Raw genomic sequence first — 24,816 nt, 5'->3', positions numbered from 1 at the left:
GGACTCTCCATGGCAAACTCTTGGTGGCGCACTGCATTGTGAATCGCCTGAATTGTGTAAAAAGGGGCTGCGGGCTGGAAAAATTGTTTTCTGTCTAGGCCTACCAGCATGACCAGTGTACAAATTACTTACAAAAGTATGCACATACATGTACATATACATTATGTGCAGAGTACCCATTCATTGTACACATGTTTTGTATCTCCCTGTCCTCTACGTAGCTCACCTTCCTTCGTCCCCTAGGCATATCAATGTGGTCAATTTTATGTGTTTTGAAGGTTTAACTGTATTTTAAGTAACACTTCTATAATTAAATTAATTGTATTTTCATTGAATTTTTTAGCTGTGCACCATCTGTTTTTATATTCAGTTTATTGCTTTAGTTTAAATGTGCAAACAAATGACAAACTGAGAAATATACATTATTTTTCATGCTGGCATGATGAATAAATGAAAAATATTGAATTCAATAGAATTGTTCATGGAGGTTATGCTGCAATTTCAATGAAACCCTCTCCAGCAGGGTTCGTGTTCCTAAGCTCAGCACGAACACTTCAAATGTTTGCCTGTGGGCTGGATGTTGGACTTTGGTTTGACACTTGGAGACACACGTTCCTTGAGATGATGGAACACATTATCATCATATGGTCATGAATAGAATACATGCTTTAAATCCTTTTCATTGTTTGTGTACATTGATGGTTAGGCTATCTTCTGGTACGCATGCTTTTGATACCCTCCTATTGATTGATCAGTCACAGACTGTCAACAATTTCTTCCACTTCCTCTTCCATGCATTTGTATACAAGCTAGTGAAAACCAGTCGGATCACATTCATGTAAACACTGTGACTAGTCAAATTCCATCAACAGACAAAAAGAGGACAAAAGAGGTACATGTAAACTGGCACAACAATCACCTCCAGTCAAAGCATGGCTATATCAAATTAACAAGGGAATTCCCAACTGTTAAAAACAGTCAATTGATTGACTTTGACTGCTGTGATGGCATAGCTGAAATTGTTAGCAATAGAGGGGGGGATTTATAATAAAGTACATATTTTAATGATGGGCCGTGTTATGTTTTACAATGTGTGATGTCTAATTTGCATATTTTACATAAACATGATAAACACGTGTATAAAATTTGTCTACAGAAAGCTTCACGTTCTTTTCCAAGCATTTCCCTCCCCTCTGCCCATTCTTCTACCGGGGCACTTTGTGTAACATGAGCAAGTCTTTACCCTAAATGTACATAAATATGTACCGGTACCTTGAGCTTGATGTAATGTACATGTACCTTCAGCTCCATGGAAACGATCAACGTGATCGCATCAGCCATGTCAGCAAACAGACCATGTGAGGAGTCTCTATTTTAAGCACTGATCAACTTACTTGATAGCTTAACGGTGCAGACACACAGACCTGTACAAACATTATAGAATGCAATATTTTTTTTAAATATATTTTTCACCATGTATGGTTGAAGTGCTTATTCTCTACATTAAATAAAAAAAAGTTCAAATACATTGTAAGTTAAATGGAATGTACAACATTTGTTTTTGCTGTAATTTTCAGAAATGGATGGATTTGGGGGTTAGTATTTTATAGCAAATATTGTTACACTGACTTGTTTGACGTTTTGGGTTCTTTGATTCTAGAAAAACCAAGAAAAACAATCACTTCTTGTAGTCTGATTCCCTGACCCCACTTAAGAAGAAACGGAGCAATTTATAGCTATCAGAAAGTTGTAAAGTCAGGAAATCAGTCTAGCTGGCTTGTACCCGTTCACAGGTGTGTAATCGATTGCAAAGAAAATGCGAACTAACTAAATATGATAAATCGGCCCGACCAGCGTTGGAAATTGATACAAAATTACCACTTTTCTTGAAAATGTCAGCATTAGAGGTGCCATGATTTTACAAGATGTTTTAGACTGTCATTCGCTAACAGTCTAGTAAGGTATTTTGTGATAATTTTGTAGTTTTGTTTTTTGATGCTTGCAAATGTTGTATATTCCCTTTAAGTAAGCAGGTTAAAATTCCTGTCAAAAGTGGGTTTCCTTCTTTTTGCACCACTCTGTATACGTGTACACATGTACATGTGTTGGACATTTTTTACTATTAGTTCTCTACTGTTATTGATCAGCATGTCAGTTTGGAAAGTATGTCCTACTTTTAGCATCTCAATGAAATTGGGGTCATGACAGCTATCACACATATCAGAGTAAACACTTTGTGTTGATTAGCCCACTCCCCATCCTTCCTCCGGCTTCCACCACCTCTCATTTTCCAGCCAGTCCTATCTCCTTATCATCAATTTGATCTTCTCGCTTGACAGATTTTTATCCAAGAGGAACCGCATTTAAACCCCCTCCCTCTCTGTCTCCCAACCCTCCACTGCGTATCCAGGTCATCCTCAGATGCTGCAGAGGATGTTGAACCCAAGACGGATGTTTATCTCCATGACGACCAGTCGGCCTCATCGTCGGCGCACTGTCGAGAGAGGGGAATAAAGCGTCGTAGATTCATGTCCCATCCCCGGGCTCCGAAGAAGCGGGGGAGTTACTGGCCCTCTGGGTAAAGCTATTAGACTTCCGCTAGGGAGTGCCCAATTGGCTACCAATTGGTTTTTTGCCTGTTGAATTCTCAGTGATGGTTTCTTGACACGAATTTCGGAAGCAGAGTGCACTAATTTGCTGTAAATTAAAGAGCAAGTGGGTTTCCTGATTTCTTAACTCTATAAACAGTTTGCATGTGAAATGATGATTAAAATTGGGACTTCAGTTGGAAAATTGGATGCCTGAATAAAACCTGTACACTGCATACAACTCCAGAACTTAAATAGCTTGAGATACATCAGCACATAAAAACATTGATCACTTGCTTGATCTAAAATTACTTTCAGATATAACATCTATAGGCTTGGCGATGCAATCACACATATTTTGCCTATAAATTAACAGAAAATCTTTCAAAAACTGTAAGTTCATTGTCATTTACAAAACATTTTCCTTGTATTTCTATTTCAGAACTGTCACCAGCAAAAACCACGTTGTTCGCAGGTAAGTTCTTATTTTTGCTATATTTTCGTGGCATTGTGTGATTTCTTGAGAGTGCAGTGTTTTTATGAACCACTAGGCTCTATACAATAAATTAGATTTATTGGTGAACAAAGAAGTAAAACATTAAAGTGTTCTTCCTGGAATGACTTTATCATGAGCATATCTTTGATATTTCATAAAGAAATAAGGATAATTGATCACACTTATCCCTGTCGTCATTTATGCAGCCTAGCAGCTCATTAATTTGTCGACCGTTGAGTGAACAGTTAAGTGTCCTCCGTCCTATCCTGCACTAAGTTATCAATCAATCATTTTTGTTAGGGTCATTGACACGCATGTCATTTTATAAAGACACCCATTCACGAGTCAGCGCTGTGACCTCGAGATGACCTACAAGCAGGGAAATGACCAATACCTGAATACCTATTTGTATGATAGAATTCCTGTTGAAAAAGCAACATGTAGGCCTACCTAATTATTTATGAGACAATAGAATATACATAAAGCATGATCTGTTGCAATCAACGCAGGCACAGTGTCTCAACTGGTAAGTGTTAAGAACTTGGGACACAAATTCTTGTGATAATTGTGGGCTAGGCTGATATGTCTTGGCAGGGATTAAAAGCCACTCTCCTGGGTATGGATTGTCAAATTGATTTTATTGACACTGGCTAATTTGGAGTATTCAGAAATCCCATCCAGTGAGTTTTTCCATTTCAGAAAAAAACATTTTACATTGAATGAAAAAGTTATTTCCTTTCATCCCTCATGGTTAAAAGCATTTAAGCATTTTACAAATGCAAATGTTTGACATCACGGCAAGTACCCGGGCTCCATGCTGTCCAAAACATTAGGGTATTGTTCGTCGTCACTCTCTCCATTCTCCAACTCTGGCTAGCTACATGTACATGTACATGGAGTACTGTTTCCTTTTATACATGTAAGGAGTAAGATTGGGCTTTGTGCATGACATCAAGAAGTATATCTGTAAAGATGAATCCCTTGTACGTGTACATATTAAAACAGCTCTACGTAATCAGATCATCACGTGATGTTGAGTTGACAGTAGCCCTGAAACGATTAAGCCCTTGCCATTTATTTTATGAAGTTACATAGTGAGTATAAGGCTTTGCTGTAAATTTCCTAATTGTGACGATTGGTTTACTGGGCACCATGCATGCCATGTAGTGACATGTAGGTATACATATGTACATGTACATACTTCTACACGTAAATGTAATTCATGAACATGCACACATACATGTACGTGTACATGCATGTACAGTCGAGTCTCGTTAATACAAACTTGTTCGGACCTACCCAAATTGTTTGTTATATCAGAATTTTGTATTAAGAGGAACATCAGTCCCATTCATTGTGCACATAAATGCACAGTCAGGACTGAGGCTTTTTGTTTGTTATAACCAGAATTTTGTATTAACAGAGTTTGTACTAACGAGATTCGACTGTACATTGTACATGTGCACCTTATTATATTATTCGTACGGAATTGATTTTTCTGTCAATCCGTGCAAACATCTGTCATGATTCCACAGTCCTTTCTGTCAGTGTCATTGTCTGAAACAATAGGGCACTAATTGTCATTCCATCCCACTTGCTCCGTCCGTTCTCCACACTTGGCTGACGACGTTGTTGTGCAACGGGTAATTAGATCTGGGCCTCCGGCATTAAATCAGAAAGTGTCCATACAGGATATTTCCTTTGACTTTCATTCGTGTACCAGTACATAAAGAGGTACAGGTGCATTAATTAATTATGTGCAGAAAAAATATAGATACATGTAAGAGGTCAACGGCCGGCCGAAGGTAAGTCATTGTTGGAGAGTGTTAAAGGGAGTGAATCACTTTTATTTTCTTCCAGACTTTGAATAGTACATACATCTGGTGTGTTGTCTATAGTTTCATGTGTGTGGTGAAGGGAGACTTTTTTTTATGTGCGATATACGGGCTCAGCGCGCAAACAAGAGAGGGCGCTTTTTTAACCACTTTTAAGAGCTCAGTGGACGGGACACACCCCGTATGTGTACTGGTTCGCACGCGTAAAGCACGAAGTACACACAACTCATATTATTCTGTATGTGGGTCATTCCATGTCAGACCAACGCACTTTTTTACCTCATGTCTTCTGATTTTGATAAAAATTGCAGCGCTTGTAGGTCCCGATGAGCAATGAATGCACACCAATTTTTAGCCCGATCCGACCTACCATGTGGTCAGGGCAGAAACCACAAAAAAAGGACATTTTTAGAGTAAAATACCACCCTTTTGGTAGAGAGATGTCAAAACCATGTCAATTTTCATCGAATATATGCGAATTTGGTATCAAAATAATAAGAATTGCATGCTTAAATCAACTCTTTTGTCAAAATTAAATTTTGTGAAAAGGAGGTCACGTGACCTTTAATATGTTATCATGACCTTTGACCCAATTTATGTACTAATGTATCATTCCGAAAATCAACGAAAATAAAATGACTTGATAGAGCATGTCTTCCTTTATTAGAATCCACTAAAAATCAATTGGGGTCTTCAAAATTTACAACTTTATGACTATTTTTGTCAGTTGGTACCTAGTTACAAATGAGTCAATTTATAGACTTTACATGAGAAATTCACCAACACAACTTACTATTCTGTTTCTAAAGCTACTTAAATTAATCTTGGTTTTGGAATTTCTCATGTTTAGGGCTGATGAGGTGTAACCAGACTCATAATATAAATTATCAGCAGTGGCGCACCCAGGATTTTGCTCTTTTTGGGGGGGGGGGGGGCTCATAATTTGTTTGTTTTCAAATTTCTGTAGAAGATTGAAAAACAAAAATTACCCACCCCGGGGTGCCACTGATAATTAGTTATCCCACAAGCACGCTTGGAATATGAAACAATGCAATGCTGCTGTGACCCATATGCCACCCGACGCACTACATTATTCCGTGTTCCACGAGCGCAAGTGGGCTAACAAATTTATCTTCAAGCAAACTTGACATCGAATGCTTGATAGTCTATTGTCATCAGCAGTTACTGTTTAGGGTACGCAACAGCTTTATGCTTTCTACCCGGACCCAGTACAGTGGACACACATCCAGGTGAAATTTATCAGGGAAGGAAAAAATTGCCAAGTCTGTGAGACTCATTAAATTTCAAGAAGCGCAACTTGATTGCGATATTGAGTATTATGTTCAAGCAAACTTGAATCCTAGACCCTGATTAGTCCATCTACATGTATAGCAACAGTGTGATTTGATATAATACTGCACAGCTATATTGCGCCCCAGATATCGAATGTACATGTACATGTATGTATTGTGTTCTTTTTTATTTGCTGCTGAATGGTCCAATACACTATGCACCTACATCCCTCACCACGTGCAATGTACGCATTCGACATCAAGTTTGCTTGAAGATAAATGCGTTATATGGCTCGTGGAACACGGAATAATGTAATGTGTCGGGTGGCATATGGGTCACAGCAGCATTGCATTGTTTCATATTCCAATACCGCTCGTGGGATAACTAATTATCAGTGGGGGGGGGGGGGGGGGGGGGGGGGGCCTCGAGGGGCTTGAACCCACCCCCTCCAAGGTTGTCGATTTTTTTTTCGATCTCCTACAGAAATTTTACAACAAAAAGCTATGAGCTCCCCCCCCCCCCCACACACACAAAAAAGCAAAATCCTGGATGCGCCACTGCTGATAATTTATATTATGAGTCTGGTTTAGACCTCATCAGCCCTAAACAAGAGAAATTCCCAAACCAAGATTAATTTAAGTAGCTTTAGGAACAGAATAGTAAGTTGTGTTGGTGGATTTCTCATGTAAAGTCTATAAATTGACTCATTTGTAACCCACCAACGGTACAAAAATAGTCATAAAGTTGTAAATTTTAAAGACCCCAATTGATTTTTAGTAGATTCTGATAGAGGAAGACATGCTCTATCGAGTCATTTTCATTTCGTTGATTTTCGGAATGATACATGATTACATAAATTGGGTCAAAGAAATGAACATTTAACATATTAAAGGTCACGTGACCTCCTTTTCACAAAATTTAATTTTGACAAAAGAGTTGCTTTGAGCATGCAATTCTAATTATTTTGATACCAAATTCGCATATATTCAATAAAAATTAACATGGTTTTGACATATTTCTACCAAAAGGGTGGTATTTTACTCTAAAAATCTTCATTTTTTGTGGTTTCTGCCCTGACCACATGGTAGGTCGGATCGGGCTAAAAATTGGTGTGCATTCATTGCTCATCAGGACCTACAAGCACAGCAATTTTTATCAAAATCGGAAGACATGAGGTAAAAAAGTGCGTTGGTCTGACATGGAATGACCCATGTGCGCAAAGCCATAGCGTGTCTTTGCATGAGCATCAGGCATCATTGTGATGTGTTCAAAGGTCACTCCTAGTGGTCTCCCCTTGTCTGAAAATTTGGGACTCTCAATACTGTGTAGGAGAGTCCCAAAAATTAAGGTATTGAAAACATGCAATACAAGAAAATAGACTGGCACCTGAAACAACCAGTCCAACACAGCTTCAGTACTGCATCAATCAACTGTGTCGAAAGAAACATCTGGCATGAACGGGGAACTATTCTCTAATTTACTACACATTTCCCCATAGTCAGCAACCAGACTCATGACACTGAATGAAGAGGTCAGTCTTTTCAAATAGTTGGACAATGGTTAGACATGTACCAGTCTAGTCTTTAGCCTCATTTTCAAATCACTTGACTTCCCTCTCATGTGCAAAATATTAAGAAATGTCTCCTTTAAAAATTGAATTGAGTCTGCAAACTTGGTTGGTGAAATACAGAGGACTGTTTTCTTTGCCCAATGGAATTTTTGGAGAAATTTGCTGGCTAAAGAGTGAGTAAAGTTGGCCTGATTTAGTTTTGCACGTTTCAGAGCACTCCAGGTCCCAGTCTGGGTCTCCCCCAACTCTGCCTTTCTTACTGTTGAGGGGGTACTTGTACATGGAGCCCATGTGATTGCAAAAACGTCGTAACACTTGTCTGACACAATACATTAATGTTGTATGTTAAACATGATTAAGCAACTTGTAGAAACATGTGATTTGTAATTTGTCGTTGTTATTCAGTCGTAACATGTTATCATAACTTGCATTGAGAAAAATGAATCAGAAGAATCATTACATCTACATGTAATGAACCTACCCTACCAGTGGATGAGATTGCCATTGATCAGACTGGTCATACATGTGCATGTACACGTAGTTGACAAAATGAAAGTGTTCATTGATTGGTTTGGTTTGTACAAGTTGCCATGATGAGTGCACGAATGACTAGAGGGTTGTTTTTATCGGTATGTCCGTTATTGATTCATTTAATCAATGCACCTTGCGTGTACATGTACAGCCATAATTGATACATTTGAATACACAGAGATACCACTTTGCAGGCTGAATTCAGGGGTTTTTTTTCAAAAAATGTGACAAATTAAAAGTGCTGGATTTGGTCTGAAACATAAAAAAACACATTTTTGAAAGGATTAAGGGTAGTTTCAGGTTTCTTAGTACCGTTTCAGGCTTTTTATTGATATATTGGCGGCATCTCTGAATACAGCATGTTGAGTTGTTAGAAATAAGACTTAAAACATGTGTATGCCATCCTCATTACATGTATGGGTGACCACATTCCTTTTGTAGAAGAATTCATTATAAATTTTGGCTATACAGTACCGGCATGACCGGGTAGCATATTAAATGCTTGAAATGCAGTCAGTTCCTGTCTTAATTGCATTAAATGTTTAATACAGTTTCCTGGATTCTTGGAATACAGTGCTCTCTGCGTAATTGTCTTGACGTTATTTCTTTTCCCTTTCATTCTTAATTAGGTTAGTTCTTGTTTGATGTACTATTGTACAAACATCATTAAGTAATAAAACATGGGAAGGAAATTTGATTCTTGTGTTTAACTTTGAGCAAGCAATTAATGCATGTATACTGAAGATTTAGCATAGAATTTTATAGTCATTGTGAAACATTATTTTGACTGATTTGACAATGACACTTTGTGCACTGTACTTGTATTGTGTACAAAACATGTACATGAATGTTTTACAAGGAAAAATTCATGTATCTATTCATTATCCATCATTCGAGTTTGTTTTTACAAATGTGTGTTTGGCATGTGTGAAGTAGAACTCACCCATGCATAGAATTTGCAAGTAAAAGATTCATGTATGTATACAATGTACAAATATGAAGATGTACATAGGTACAAAAAAAGTACAACATGACACTAAGACAAATGCTACAATGTAGGTCTGTTAAAGAGACATTACGGCCTGAAATCCCTGAAAAGTTTATGTTTTTGGATTGTTTACTTATCCTATTTCAAAGGTCTGGTTGAATGGAAACTAAGGCCTAAAAAAAGAAGTTATGTTGGCGTAACGGGCCAGAAAAAATAGGGTAGGTAGGTAGGTTGTTTTTTTTTTTTTTTTTTTTTTAATCCCAGCAACGAAAATGACATTAAGCCGGTAGTAGTACACGATAACAAAAGAAAACAAGGCTACACACAATATTTGTATCCTTTTAAACTCTGAGTGACATTTATTTCACTTTTTATGTCTTTCTTTTATAGTTTCTTGTTTTTGTGCAAATAAAAACAAAACTGTCAGATCGAGGAAAATTTAAGGAAGGCATGGTAGACCAAGGCCTGCAGTGTGCTTCAGGACAGATGAGGCATGAAGCCAACTTGCTGTTTTTGGTGTATCTGTAAAATGATATATATTAAAAATAAAAACCATGAGTTCTGGGCGATTACCCCCAGCTCTAGACTCAAATTTATCCGCATTAAACGGTCGAAAATGACCGAAGATCGCCATTTGCCCTTGATGGAAACACTGTACGCTTCGGTACCGGGCGCCATGATGCGACGGCGTACGCGCGTAACCGGGGGCCGGCCAGGTCGCGTCGGCCGCCGGGGTTACAGAATAGTTCACCATTTTTAGAATAAATATATATCAATTTTTATCGTGTAAAATAGTGGCAAATTAATTAAAATAATTTATATTATAATGAACTATTTTTATGCCCCACGGCGAAGCCGAAGGGGCATACTGTTTCCGCCTTGTCCTTCCGTGGGTGGGTGGGTGGGTGGGTGGGTGGGTGTGTGTGTGGGTGGGTGGGTGGGTGTGTGTGTCCGGACAAATCTTGTCAGCGCGATAACTTGAGAAATACTTAGCATATGAACTTCAAATTTGGTCTGTGTATTGTTCTTGGTAATCCTAAGAGGCCTATTGCATTTGGGGCGGAAAGGTCAAGGGTCAAGGTCACAGTGGCTGAAACAATAGAAATTTTGTCAGCGCGATAACTTGAGAAATACTTTACATATGAACTTCAAATTTGGTTTGTGGATTGTCCTTGGCAATCCTGAGAAGCCTTTTGCATTTGGGGCCGAAAGGTCAAGGGTCAAGGTCACAGTGGCTGAAACAATAGAAATTTTGTCAGCGCGATAACTTGAGAAATACTTTACATATGAACTTCAAATTTGGTTTGTGGATTGTCCTTGGCAATCCTGAGAAGCCTTTTGCATTTGGGGCCGAAAGGTCAAGGGTCAAGGTCACAGTGGCTAAAACAAAAGAAATTTTGTCAGCGTGATAACTTGAGAAATACTTAGCATATGAACTTCAAATTTGGTTTGTGGATTGTCCTTGGCAATCCTAAGAAGCCTATTGCATTTGGGGCCGAAAGGTCAAGGGTCAAGGTCACAGTGGCTAAAACAAAAGAAATTTTGTCAGCGCGATAACTTGAGAAATACTTTACATATGAATTTCAAATTTGGTTTGTGTATTGTTCTTGGTAATACTAAGAAGCCTATTGCATTTGGGGCCGAAAGGTCAAGGGTCAAGGTCACAGTGGCTGAAACAAAAGAAATTTTGTCAGCGCGATAACTTGAGAAATACTTTACATATGAACTTCAAATTTGGTTTGTGGATTGTCCTTGGTAATCCTAAGAAGCCTTTTGCATTTGGGGCCAAAAGGTCAAGGGTCAAGGTCACAGTGGCTAAAACAATAGAAATCTTGTATTTATTCTGAGATCATAGGGATCAGGGATTAATTCATATAAAACCTACAGAAGACACTAATGCTGTCAATTAATGAACGTTCCATGTGACCAAGGTACATGTAAGTTGATGTTAAAAGAGTGGTGTTGTGTCATGGGAACAGTCACGGTTGCGGGGCATTTGTGTTTGTAAACACACCTGACTTGTTTTTAACATGGAATAAATAGCGAAGTATTTTCAATAGTGTATGTAGCAGTTCGCGCCGTGCAACAGTCTAGGACGAGGCTATACATGTACTGTACCGGTACATGTATGTTCGCTCGTACCCCCCGCCCTGCAAACAGGACGCTGGGATACTCTGATGAATTCACGCTCTGATTGGTTGGATTTTGCGTGACCAGTGACCTGCGCGTCATCAAGGTCATGACTCTGCAAGGTTTGAAACGGCCGTTAAGACTGATTCATTACTCTTTTATTCCAGTTTAGAGATGTTATTTTATTTTTTGAAAAGCGTAATAATTTAGGAAATTCTGTAAAACTTATCTGTGTTGTAAATTTACAATTCCCGTCACTTGCTCAGGCTCCGTTTTGAATCACGAACGGTCGGATTGCATTATGCGACGCTCAAAATTTTGTCCACATGGTCCGCAATGAAACAGAAATCACATCTGGTATGGAACGTGTGCATTTCTATGGGTAGCATTTATTGCGCATATTGTCTAACTGCGGTTTTGAACAGCTGCAGCCAGATGCTTTATACGGTACATAGGTCATAGGCCATTTCCTTCACAAGATTCTGTGAAGCTCCAACCTCGTCCCCAGTGCTTACTTTATTTCCAACCGCGTTTCCAATAGTAAACCCTGGATAGGAAACTTTCTTCCTGTATCCTGATTGGATACCGCAGTTGGCTAGTAATGGATTTTTATCGTGTACTTGGTGCTATTAATAATTATTCACAACGTGCAGTACGTGTTTTCGTACACCGCATACAAAAACAAACGCTAATGTGTAACGCATATCCAGGCACCAGACTGTTCTCATTTGCATACGTGTTCGAAAATCTTGCACATGCAAATGATCCAATACCAGGGTGAGAGAGCAGGTAGTGGTGGGCGCGTACTGCTCGACACCCTGGGGACGAGGTTGGTGAAGCTCATCAGAGTATCCCAGCGCCCTGTTTGCAGGGCGGGGGGCACGAGCGAAGTACATGTGCATCTATCATGCATGCATGGTGCATCGATCTCCGCATGCGCACTGCCTGTAGGCCCTGCGCGATCTTCTGCATGTTCGTTGTGTCATGGAGAGGAAGGTGCAAAACATTGTGCACTCCAAAGTTCCACGCGCGCTATCGTCATACAAATACAATTGAGGAGAAACGGTCAGAAATGGTTTCAAAACGTATTTAAAATTCATTTCTAAAGATTTTAATTATATTTCTTCCCTTCAAAAAAAAAAAAAATATCCAGGGTCGGCCGCATTTTTAGGGTCGGTCGGGTTACGCCAACATAACCCTTTTTTTTTTTCAGGCCTAACCTAATTTACTGTTCTGGTCTTACTGAAAAGACCAAAAAAAAACCGGTTGTTAACATCGGACACGGCAGATATTTTGTGGCATAGGCCCGCACATATGTATTTCCCGGCGTGTCCATTCAATGTACGGTATACACGTTGTGTGTGTGTCACATAACACACACAGCACCAATACACAAATGTTGTTTCAGAATGCAGTGCACCGTCCGGCAGGATTCACAACTATAGCACCCAATGGCTCGATTTTTGAGAGTCAAAATGTTGACCCCGAAATTTGTTCTTATGGTTGTCACAAGAATAACACAAAAATGCCCAGTTTTTGAAGGATGGTTGTGTGGATGTTTATGCATGTATGCTACTTTTAAATGCTCTATTTTCCAATTAACATCATTTCGTTTAAAATGAGTTTTGAAGCCCAATTGGTGCATTCCAGGAGTAATGTCCCTTTAATGTCAAACATCCTAATGATCTAAATTGGATACTCCTATCTTGTTCAATACAAATTTGGGAACTGCACAGAGAATGTAAACCATTCATCCCCCAAAAGCCTTGGCTCCCTGCTATTGGTTTCCTGTGAGTACAGAATTAAAAAGCTTGATGAATAAAAGAAAGAAAAAAAGACAGGTTCGGACAAAACAGCAATCGATCTTCCTTTTTGCCTTTACAGGTTTGCGTTGTATATATCCTTCAAACAAAATTGCACTCTGCACACAATGATAAACTGCCATTGCAGATGGATCGAGTCACTCTGGATTAATGGAACTTAATGTCACGTCTTTCAGGCCATCAAGAGGACAAAAAGCATTACAATATATTATAGATGTGCCGATGAAAGGAATTGTGATCACAATGAGAAACAGTTGGTCACACATCACTGCAGATTCGGGAGATCTGTCCCTGAATAATAAAGTGCATTATTGTATCTTTACAAGATTTGGCGTTGTGTGCAATGCATTTCTCTCCGAGTGCATCGCAAATTTCTCTCCGAGTGCATCATGTAGGTTTTAGATTTAATGGTGGTCTCGGCACTTTGAAACAAGGCCAATCGAGTCGTGCAAACGCTTTATATTGATGGTACGTGTACTAAAGATATATGATATACAATGGACAGCAGTCCTGAACATGTTTCCAATGCGAGGACCAGCAAATGTAGGAGGCCTTCAAGTAAGGTTTTTGGTTCAAGGTAAGCACATTTTCTCTCTATAATCTACAAAATGTTTTCTTGGAACTACCGGTAGTGGATACCGATATGTACATGATACCGATATGTACATGCAGCTGAACCAACTCATCCATTTTATGGGCAGCCTGTTGTTAATGCCATCACCAGGATCACAATGACATAAAACTGTTTCTTTTTTTAGCACTGCATACATGCATGCCACATATAAATTGATCAATGCATGATTCGTGCATGCAGAAAACAAGCTGCCAGACCTACTAGTCTTAAGACCTACCGGTAGGTCTACATCTATTCTATTGTCTGCATTTTTCCATGCAGTTGTAATGGATGAAAACCTAGACAACAAGAGATTCCGATAAAAGCATAGGCACAAACACTGCTCGGATCAAATCAACCAACAACAGCCAATTTAAAACCGTCACAATACCTTTAAGAGTGTAAAATAAAAACTTCTAGGCATATCAAGTTTTTGTTTGGACAAACGTGAGTCATTCTGGCAAAATGAGACGGAACTGGGCACACGCCATAGTGGAATAAAATTGAAGAAGAAAAAACAAGGAATGGGGTGATTTTCTTTTTGTTTTTCAGATTTATTGATATTTGTAATGTTTGATACATGTAAGTCTACTACACATATTTTTAAAGAAGTACTGGTAGTATGAAAATCGTGGAATAAAAGTGTTTTTGAGTTAAAAAATTTTTTTTTTAAAAATGGCGTCTTTCATTTTGACGCCCACAATTTGTAGCTTTAAAGGCCTTTTTCTCAGTGTTTTACTGTTTTGACATGTAAAACAAACAATGCAAACTTGCAAACAGCTAATTTGTCAACGGCATGAAGTGCAACAGACAATATTGTAAGGAGAATTTTATTGTCTTTCCTAATACCTACAAAGCCTCATTTCAACCTCTGCCCAAAATAATGTCTCATTTTGTCAGAACGCCTGACAATATGGTAAGTGGTCAGGAGAAAAAAGCCAGATGTCTGACTATAATTCACCCTCTGCCATTGTCTGCACTGGTACAACAAAACCAAGGATCCAGTTGAAAATGTTAATTACATAGACATCAATCGGTTCATTAAAGGGAATATACAACATTTGCTTTTGCTGCAATTTTCAGAAATAAATGGATTTGGAGGATTAGTATGTTATAAAATATTGTTGAACTGACTTGTTTCATGTTTTGGGCTTGTATTGTAGATGCTGGAAAAACCAAGCAAACCTATCATGTTCTTGTAGTCTGATTCCCTGACCCCACTTAAGATGAAACAAAGCAATTTTTAAATACACTTTGGGGAATTGTAACTGTAAGGTCAGAGAATCAGTCTAGCAGGCTTGTAGTTGTACCCCTTCACAGGTGTGTGATCAATTGCAAAGAAAAGTCAGAATAACTAAATATGAAAAATTAAGAACAGTTTTTGAAAAAAAGCCAGTTTTCTCCAACGCTGGTCGGCCGACCAGCGTTGAAAAATACAGTTTTTCTTGAAAATGTCAGCCCACCAGGAGCCACGATTTTAAAGGATGTTTTAGACATGTTAGACTGTCAGTCCCTAACAATTCAGTAAGGTACATGTATTTTGTGGTAATTTGATCATTTTGTTTTTTGATGTTTGCAAATGTTGTATTTTCCCTTTAAGGATCTGTTAGTTTTTACCACATTTTCACCAATGAAGTTTGTGTACAGAATTTGGGCACCAATGTGGTGCAGAAAAGATTGCCACCTTTTTCACACCTAGCTTGTAGTTGATGGCTGGCCATATTTTCGGGTCACTGAATGGATTGTATTGCCATGATATACCGGGTACATGTACAGGAACTCACTTATTTCTCAGATTTGGCAACCACATGCACATAAATCAATAATACTTCATTGGCAGAGCAGGCAAAATAAAATGAAAACGGGGTTTATAGATCGGGGCGGAGTGATGTCAGTTTTCATCAGTTGCTCTAATACCATCCAGCACTCCAGCAGTTTTCATTGGTTGCTGTGTGCTACCATTCAGCACTGACTCAAGAACCATCGAGTTCCAAGAACATATGTTGGTCTGGGAGCTACCGGTAGATGTCTGCACCCAGCTATTGAATAAGAAAACTAATAGTAAGGCCCCCCAAAAAAATAAGTCGGTCTCTGGTCAGCGCGCGCGTCGATTTTAAGCATGCGCGTCGATCTTTTTTTTTCCAAAATGTTCCGCGGTAGCTCCAACAGCGCCCTCTATTTCCGCACCTCAATTTTTTTTACCAAAGAGCACCAAGGAATGGGAAATTACACCAAGGCAAATGATCGAAAGCACCAAGGCAAATTATGGAGGCCACCAATGTACATGAGAACACCAAAAAAGCAAAATAGTACCCACCTTGTCTGTACAATCCAAGCTGAAGAAAAAAAAAAAAAAAGGAAAAAAAAAAAAAAAAAGCCACGTGGCCGCGTCAATTCCAGAACTTTGGTCTGACCAGAGACCGAATATTTTTTTTTTGTGGCCTAATAGGCTTAATCCTGTACCGGTACGTGTACAATTTTAAATGAAAGTAAAACACTTGCGGATTTTCTGTGACCCGTACCTTTGGAATAACGGGTTAGTATGACGAAAGCACTCAATTTTAGCGATCTCCAGATGAATGTTACATGTACCTTTAATGGGTAGGGGGAGGGGCTGAAAAAGAGTGTCACTTTAATGTGCTAGACAATAAAAAGTGAACTGCACATGTAGTTACATTGTAATCTACATGTTTATGTGTGATTTGAAGTGACAAAGAACAAGTAATTAAAGTGACAAATTTGAAACTCTAAAGGTATTTTTAATTTATCACTGAATGTAGACTTTTTCTGTGAACTCGATTTGCTTAAAGCTGTGTGATTTGTATACCAGCATACAAAGCATTTAAAAAAGAAAGTTATAAACGCACATCCTGTTATGATACACATTTTTATAGTTGTTCTAGAGTTACACGTACATCGGTCACGATGTTACACGTAATAATTTTTTATGGGAGGAGGAAGTGGCCATGGAAAAATATTTTTAAAATGGAAGTGAAATTGCAGTATATGAAACGCCGGTTTTTTTTGTTCGCCCTGTTTCATTTTATGAGTTCAGCCATGCGTTAGTCTAATTCCATTGGCTTTTCGTACCAGTAAATGGTATGGAAAGATAGGGGTAGTGTGCAGTAGCACTTGTTGGAGACATTTCACTCCAATGCACGCTTTCGGTGTGAACGCACACATCAGACTCTGTGCTTAAGCAAAGAGTAGACAAACTACATGTATTACTAAATGCCGGTGGACAAAAATCATTCATTGGGAGATAGCAGACGTCAATTAGGCATGACGGGCAGGTGAGAAATGATTTGATCTAGTAGTTTCAGTTATTTGATAAAAAAAAAAAAGAATTTGTTTTCAGCGTTGGAAGCTCAGGATGTCATTAATGCTAATTTTCAGCTGTACTCGCCATTAGATCGTGTGCAATGATTGGCCTGCTGGGGACCACTTTCATTGAGCTTAGCTACCGGTATGCACATAAAATTGCCAAGCAATGTAGGCAATATGTGAGGCTTTTGGGCAAAATGACACAAAACTGGGCACAGGCAGTAAATGTAGTGGAGAAAAATGCAAATAACCGAATTGGTGAGACTTTTTTCGATTTTCAGATATTAATTTTCACATTTATTGAAATTTGTAATCTTTGATATATGCCTACTCTAATTTTTTTTTAAAGAAATAGTATAAAATTCCTTGAATCAAAGTGTTTTTAAGGAAAACAATCAGCATTTTTCATCTTCACAACAACCACGACAACAAAACTGTAAAGGTTTTTTTTTTCTCAGTATTTTACTGGTTTTGTTTTTAACATTTTTGATAAATGGGAATTTTAAACGGCTGTAACTTGAAAACGAAGTGTCCGACTGAAGTGCAACAGTATGGCTCCGTGCATAAGTACCTCATCAACGGCCAGAAAAGGAGAGTTGGGGGTGACCTTGACTTGTTCCCAATTCATCTATCCACTGCGTATTTCGAATGTATCCAACATATTCGCGCGCTAACGACGCCTGACGTTCAGGCGAATACGCGATGGCTATAGCTTTTGCAAATTTAGGAAGTCGTTTGTACTTCACGCACGAACCGGTACAGTACAGTACCCGCACGCTGTGTGTCCCGTCCACGGAGCTCTCAAAAGAGATAAAAACGCGCCGTCTTTTGTTGGCGCATGGAGCCCATTGTAGGGAGAATTTCATTCTTATTCCAAATACCCCCAAACCCTCATTTCAACCTCAATTCTCTCTCATTCTCATTTTGCCCAGTTCTGCCTCATTTTGCTAGAACGATCACTATTATAAAATGGAATTTTTAATAGTTTATAATAGTTTATGCGGTACCCGCTGCTATGTACATCAGATTCGAACCGGCCAACCGATCCCGTTAGCTCGGTGGTCGAGTGGTAAGACATCTGCACTAGAAAGCAGGAGGTCGTGGGTTCGAGTCCCACCCGAGTGATTTTTTCCAACTTTCACTCGGGAGGTAACACACTGAGTATACAGTGTTAAAAAAAAAAAAACGTAGAATGATCACATTATTTGCTCAGCAAAAAGCAGTTACCAGCCAAAATTGCATTGGATGGCATTTGACTGATACCCAGCTGATGTGCTTAGACTAGAGCGTCTTAAGGCACAAGCATGAAAAGATGAACCCTATACCTTGTGGGCCTTCAGCGACCCTGCTGATTATTTGGCAGATGTTTCATTTTTCCCCAGTCTTTCTCCTATTGGGAGACAAACCCGAAGCACTCGGTGCAAACCATGGATGACATTTGGGACCTTTTCTTGTGTAATTCCTATCGCAATGACAAAGGGTAACAGTGTGGCCCTTGGTTTCAGTGGTTACATGTATTTGCAAAGTTTGATAGGTCTCGTTCAAATGACGTTATTTCCTACAGACCATCCACGTACATCGGCATTTTGAGCGTAAACTTCATAACGTGCATCAGCTGTGTCGTATGTGGAACACATTTCGAGCAACCAGCGCACGTGTTTGGAACATTTTCAACTCTGTGCAATGCGTGTTTGATTGCGTAAAATACGCAGTTGCAGTTCTCCTACAGAAATGGCCGTCACTGAACGAGCCCTATAGTCTTCTTCTTTCGTATGGCACGCACAGCCTACAGTTGTAGGTCAAGGGTAGACATCCAGGCCAGGGCATCATTGGTTGTGTTGCAGATGGCTTTGATGCCACCGGATGGCTTCAATGCCACCGGGGAAAAGCCTGAGTGGGCAGTCATTCACGATGTGCTGGATGGTCTGGTCTGGATGTCCACAGTCACAAGCAGGGATCTCTGTCATCCCCCACCTATTCAGATGATGGGCTATTCTAACATGGAGGGTGCAGATTCTGTTCAGGGTTACCCATTGCTTGCGATGGAGGTCAAATCCGGGTTGTTTTATTGTGGGATCTGTGATGATCTCTCCATTGTTGGTGTTTAATAGTGCTTTGCATAGATCCATTGCACTGCAGCCATATTTGAGGTGCGCTGTTTTGTTCCTCTGGGATATATGCGTGAGTAGATTAGTCGATGAAATGAACACTTTCAGTGAAATGCGTGTAGATTATTCAAAACAACACTGCGTCTTGACCTCCAGATTCTGACCAATCAGCGGGTGCCTTCCATTGTGTCTTCGGTAACGTAATGTTGTATGACAAAAAACATGGTAGCTATTGACCAATTGAAAACTTTGGCTGAAGTTCTGTTCTAAATGACGTCACAGTTTCTAAAAGCGGCTTACAATTAAAAATTACATGCATTAAAATGACATGCACTGATACATGTAGTACCGATATGTGGCTCTGTCTATGAACGTCTGATAGTCCGGTACATGTAACAGTATTACTGCATTAAAAAAAATCCCCCAATAAACAAAAAAACAATATAACAGGATAGCTGCTAAAATTACGTACAGGGTGTATCAGGTATACAACCTGTTTGTACTGGTACGGTACGTACCTGTATACATTGCACATTTTCTTGCTTAAGTTTTCTTGAAATGCAAGGCCATTGCTAATTAGAGGTCTTAATGATAAGGATCAATTTCTGTAATGGAGATTATCCCTACTTAGACTCGTTGACTTTTAAGTAAATCATCCCGGGGAATCAGCTGACTTTGTCATCACACTGAAGCATTATTTCCGCAATAGCGGAAGGAAATAATGTACAGTAAAAACATGTGTACATATAAGACAGGCCAGGGCCCAAGTGCTGCTCAACAGTTAGCAGAAACGTTGTGCTTACTATAGCAGAAAGTTGTGCAAAAAAACTTAAGCACTATACAATGTATCATAGCATTGATGTTCTAATGGTTCTGCGCATGGAGTTTTCTCTAATTTACAGGCATGAGAATCTTGTTTAAACAGGAATTCCCGTTTTTTTGTTGCCCAAATTTCCACGTTTGTATTTGTTTTGAGCCTGTTTTGGGGCTTTTTGGGGGCTAATTTCACATCTTTTTCCCCTGTTCTTGCACAAGTTTACTGTTTTTTCTCATTGAAATTCATTCTCATACATGTACCTGTATTTACGTTGCTAATTTAAGCAACTTTTTTCCCTCTGAGGTATTAATAAAGCGTGTCTTTTGCAGTTTTGCTGTACTTACTGCTTACGATCTAATACATATGTACATGTATACCTGTACATGTACATAGACATAGGCTCTGTTATTTATTTCTATTATTTATTATTTATTCGGCCAACAAATGAACAAAAGTACAATGACAAAGCAAATGTATATATCATAAAGTAAACAAAAACTGGAAATTGAAAAAGTATGTCCAGACAAGACTGATGGGACTGAAGGATGCGAGAAGGAATGGGTCGGGGGAGGGAAGGGAGGGTGGACAGTTTGACAGGGGAGAGGAGATAGAGGGACAGAAAACAAGGACAATAAAACATTCCAAACCGGCCAGGGTGAACAAAAGTTAGCAGAACATCGTGTGCCCAGATGGGCCCAGATGGCTGCTTGCCAATAATTGCAATCTACAGGGTATTCAGTGTTTTCATTGAACTGGACTTTAGTGCAAGTGTTGCAAACATGAGAGGGCTTAAAATTAAAATGAAATCTAAAATATGGTTGTAATTACCGAGTCTTGTTCAGCTTCATTAGTCCGTGGCGGTTGTCACATGATATTTGATATTATCTTGGAATGCAAACATATGTTCGTTTTCCTCCACCGGTTTACTGATCCCGTAAGAATGTGAAAGATATGATGCGGAAAAAGATGAAACAAAGATGTTGGAATTTTATCAGGTAAATGTTTTCAACTGTGACTACATTTATGTACACTGGTACTTGTTTGTACAATTTTGACATTCTTACATGCTTTGAAACTGTTCACTATCCTATCCGGTGACCGGTGAGTTAAATGAAATCGGCTTTGTTTTTTTTCTTATATAATATTTTTCAAATTGAAGAGGGAATAACAAGTTGTTTTTAACTGTTCCCTCTCTTTTTTTCTCATCGTCTTTCCTTGTCGATTTTCTTTCCTGTCCTTTTTCTCCCTATATTTCCTGCGCTACTCTGTATGTACAGGTCCAGGACGTTTGGCATCTCCGTTTCAAAGGCCTTCACTGACGCCTTAGCCAAACTCGAGGTGAGTTTAATATTCCTGTCAGATAATAGGAGATGCTTAATAGGGATTTGGTTGGGATTTGGGAGCTATAAGGGGACATAAGCCACAGAAATTCCCTTGAAAGTTACCTGGATTTTAGTTTTTAAAATCAGGAGCAGTGATTCATCGAGAGACTGAACAGTATATTTTATTATTTCAACAGTGTTTTTCTTTTTGGATCCTAACCATGCTAACTGTTAAGAAAAAGGCATTATTTTATTTTATTTTTTGAGGTTCAATGCATCACAAACTCAAAAATTAATTTCGCCCTCATAAAAAAAAAACCCAAATTTTTGGATCCTAACTGTTAAGAAAAAGGCATTATTTTATTTTATTTTTTGAGTTTCAATGCATCACAAACTCAAAAATTAATTTCTCCCTCATAAACCCCCCCCCCCCAAATTTTATGATGCTTCTCCTTTAACATGAATAGCAAATGATGTTTTGGTAGATTCACTAGTTCTGTACATTAGGTTCTTTTTTGTCCTTTTTCTCCCCACATAGAAAGATCAAAGTGCAAGGCCTCCCCCCCCAAAAAAAAGGGGAAAAAATGAATTTTGTCATAATTATACGTACATATGAGAAACCTACATATACACGTACATGTGTGCGTACAGGTATGTGTACACACGTATTCTCCAAAGTGGTCTCCATGGTGCTTTGTAATGTTTCCAGGTTGATTAATCGGTTTAGGCCTGTCACTCGGCATTTCTGCAGGCGTCTGGTTTTTAAAGAGTGCTGGTACAATATCCAGAGATGTTATTTTCATCAATCGCTGACCACCATTTTTCCCACAGCGGTGTGAAACACGCCGTGGGCTTGAGCTGCTTATGTTGGTCGGTTGGTGAGATGATTTGTTGGTTGGTTGATTGGTGGACACTTTACTCGGGGTGTATTATACTGTTCCATGCCACACGTGTATCCCAGCTTTGCCAGTGAGTTTCTATGGAATACCTACAGCTTTGTGACACTGATGCGCATGCGTCTAATTTGCATATTAGACTACGCCCCATTGCATTGCAAAATTTATGGTTGTTCTGTTCGTGGAACCGCTGTGGGTTGTACCACTTGGTACTTGTTTATTATTAGATGTACGGTTTAAATTACATGAGGGAAATTTGCAATTCCAATAACATTTAAAAATTTAAAAAGGTGTGGTTTTACATTTTACAACTGATACTACAGTTCCTCTGCCGTTTGATTTTACCTGCATTCATCAACGCTGACTAACACTGGCTGGAAGTCTTGTAGCTGTCACAATAAACAATTGTGAAAAGGAATTAAACTGCTGCAAACTGCCTACTGACTGGATTGACTTGAAATCAAAATTAGCTGGCTTGACATTTTGGTCTTTATGAGGCCTGCTTCAAAGGCAAATGGATTTGTCTCTGGTATTTTGCTGCTGAAACAGGTCTTGTTATTAAGACTGAAATATTTTGCCGCTGAAACAGGTCTCGTTATTAAGACTGAAACGTCATGCCAGCTAATAAGCAATTGTGGTAAAACCACTCAGCCAAAGTTAATGGCTAAATTCTAAACATCAATTCCACAAAACACAATACACTGCTTAAAAAAGGAAAAATGAGTCTATTGTTGTTGAATGCTTCCAAAATGTTGTAAAATATGAGAGAGATTTCAACAGAAGTTTCTTTGTTCAATCACAGTGTGTATATTATGTATGTTTGCCCACTTCACTGTACATGCTTATACACTTTTGGGTCTTTCTACACTCAAGGTACAAAAATGTGCATTGGGATTGGGAAATGAAGCAGGATAATAACATCAAGTTGTTTGTCCTCTATTCCCTGTGTACATTCCCACCCCATTGTTGAGGATTGTGCTCAACAAGAATATACAACTTTCCAGGCAAAAATGTGTATGTGTACATGGCAGAAAGTTTGTTAGTATTGATAGAAAGTTAAAATGACATGTTTTGTGCCTTTTCATTCTTACCCTTATAGCTTTGTTACATGTACAATGTACAATGTACCAAAACGGAGAAAATCTACTTTGTATTTAAGGCGTCACAGGGAATGATATTCAGAATATTATGTACATGCCGTACATCGACACAAAATTTGTTTCAAAATTTCTGTCCAAGTTACGAATGTTACATATTCAAGTGTCTCATTAGACCAAGAAAATTGTGTTTGTTTTGGCTGAATTAACAATATTAAATGAGATGATATCTGGGTAAATTCATGCACATGATTAGTGTCCTGTCAAGTTATCACCAAAATTCTGTCCATGTTACTTACCTACATGTTATTATTTACGATGACCCCTGTCATTTCTAAGGTTCAGGGAAAGTCCTCTATATTTTTGTACACATGATCATAACAGCCTCAGGAATGCACAGGAAAACTGAACAAAATATCTTGCTTTGCTGTACCCTCCAATGTCCCCCTCTTCAAATTTGCAGTCAATTGTACCCCATTAGCGTCTATACATACATTTATGTTTCACCTTTTAAAATACACTGCGTCTCTGTACTTGTAAATGTACCATTGAGCAAACTTTAAAAATGTACCAGCATTATTGAGTTGTCACTCGCTGATATACGACCATTGGATCTTCACAGTATTCTGAGGGCATGCGGGTTATTTCTTGAAGTAACACTATGCAGACTTTTTCTAAACCCTGCATCAACAAGATGAAATTCAACCCGATAGGAATTCAAAGGGCATGGAGGTTTTTTTCCCGGGGATGGTATTACGATGCCAAGCATTCAGCGGAATCAACCAATTCTTTGCAGCAGTGCCACCCATAGCGCAAGTGTACATTTGTTGTTACATGAAAGGCTTGAAGTCTCCCACTGAGATCCCTAAGGGAGGGTTTGAACCATAATTTGTTATTGGAGAAGGAGCGGAAAAAAAGAGTGTTAGCTAATTTTAGACTATGAGATAGAATAAAGTGTTAAAATATGCACATACATTAAGCCTGTTGCGGGTACCCGGGTACCCGCCCGCGGAGGCCAAGAACCGGTTTCATTTTATCGGGTCGGGTACCCGTAACCGAATTTATAAATTTCGACGCAACGTCCGAGACAAAAAAATACACAAGTTCATGCATTCAAATATCACTAACAGAAGATTTACAATGTTCAGAGTGAGTTTACCGATGATTCCAAAACTCCATTTTGCGGTGTATATTTTGTTTTCAGTTTTATTTAGACTATCTTTGATGCGTCTCCAGAAGCCCGAAAGTGGCGAAACACGATAGTATTAACCCATTGTTTGTGTTTGTAATAAAGTTTCTTGTAGACGCTAGCCAGGAAATCATCTTCTCTGATGCGCCGCAGATGGCGGGTAGTACCCGTAACAAGTCCATAACCTAAGATTTAC

The 24,816-nt window shown here is 38.9% G+C and overlaps 1 protein-coding gene across 5 annotated transcripts in view; it reads left to right on the top strand.

Moving 5' to 3' along the window:
- Positions 1–24,816, top strand: part of LOC119740834 (GRAM domain-containing protein 2B-like) — a 64,427-nt gene that overhangs the window by 9,629 nt on the left and 29,982 nt on the right. For 2 of the 5 annotated variants that reach the window (XM_038216282.1, XM_038216281.1), the window contains exons 3-5: positions 2,411–2,578; positions 3,031–3,063; positions 21,394–21,454. In XM_038216282.1, the coding sequence (XP_038072210.1) occupies positions 2,529–2,578; positions 3,031–3,063; positions 21,394–21,454 (144 nt within the window). In that variant the 5' untranslated portion in view covers positions 2,411–2,528. Of the gene's footprint in view, positions 1–2,339; positions 2,579–3,030; positions 3,064–13,592; positions 13,832–16,843; positions 17,161–21,393; positions 21,455–24,816 lie in introns of those variants that run through there. The other 3 variants (XM_038216283.1, XM_038216284.1, XM_038216285.1) reach the window with 3 other exon arrangements.

Source organism: Patiria miniata, unplaced genomic scaffold, assembly GCF_015706575.1.
Source record: "Patiria miniata isolate m_02_andy unplaced genomic scaffold, ASM1570657v1 HiC_scaffold_5, whole genome shotgun sequence".
Classification (NCBI taxonomy): domain Eukaryota; kingdom Metazoa; phylum Echinodermata; class Asteroidea; order Valvatida; family Asterinidae; genus Patiria; species Patiria miniata.
This window is presented reverse-complemented; position numbering and strand designations above follow the sequence as displayed.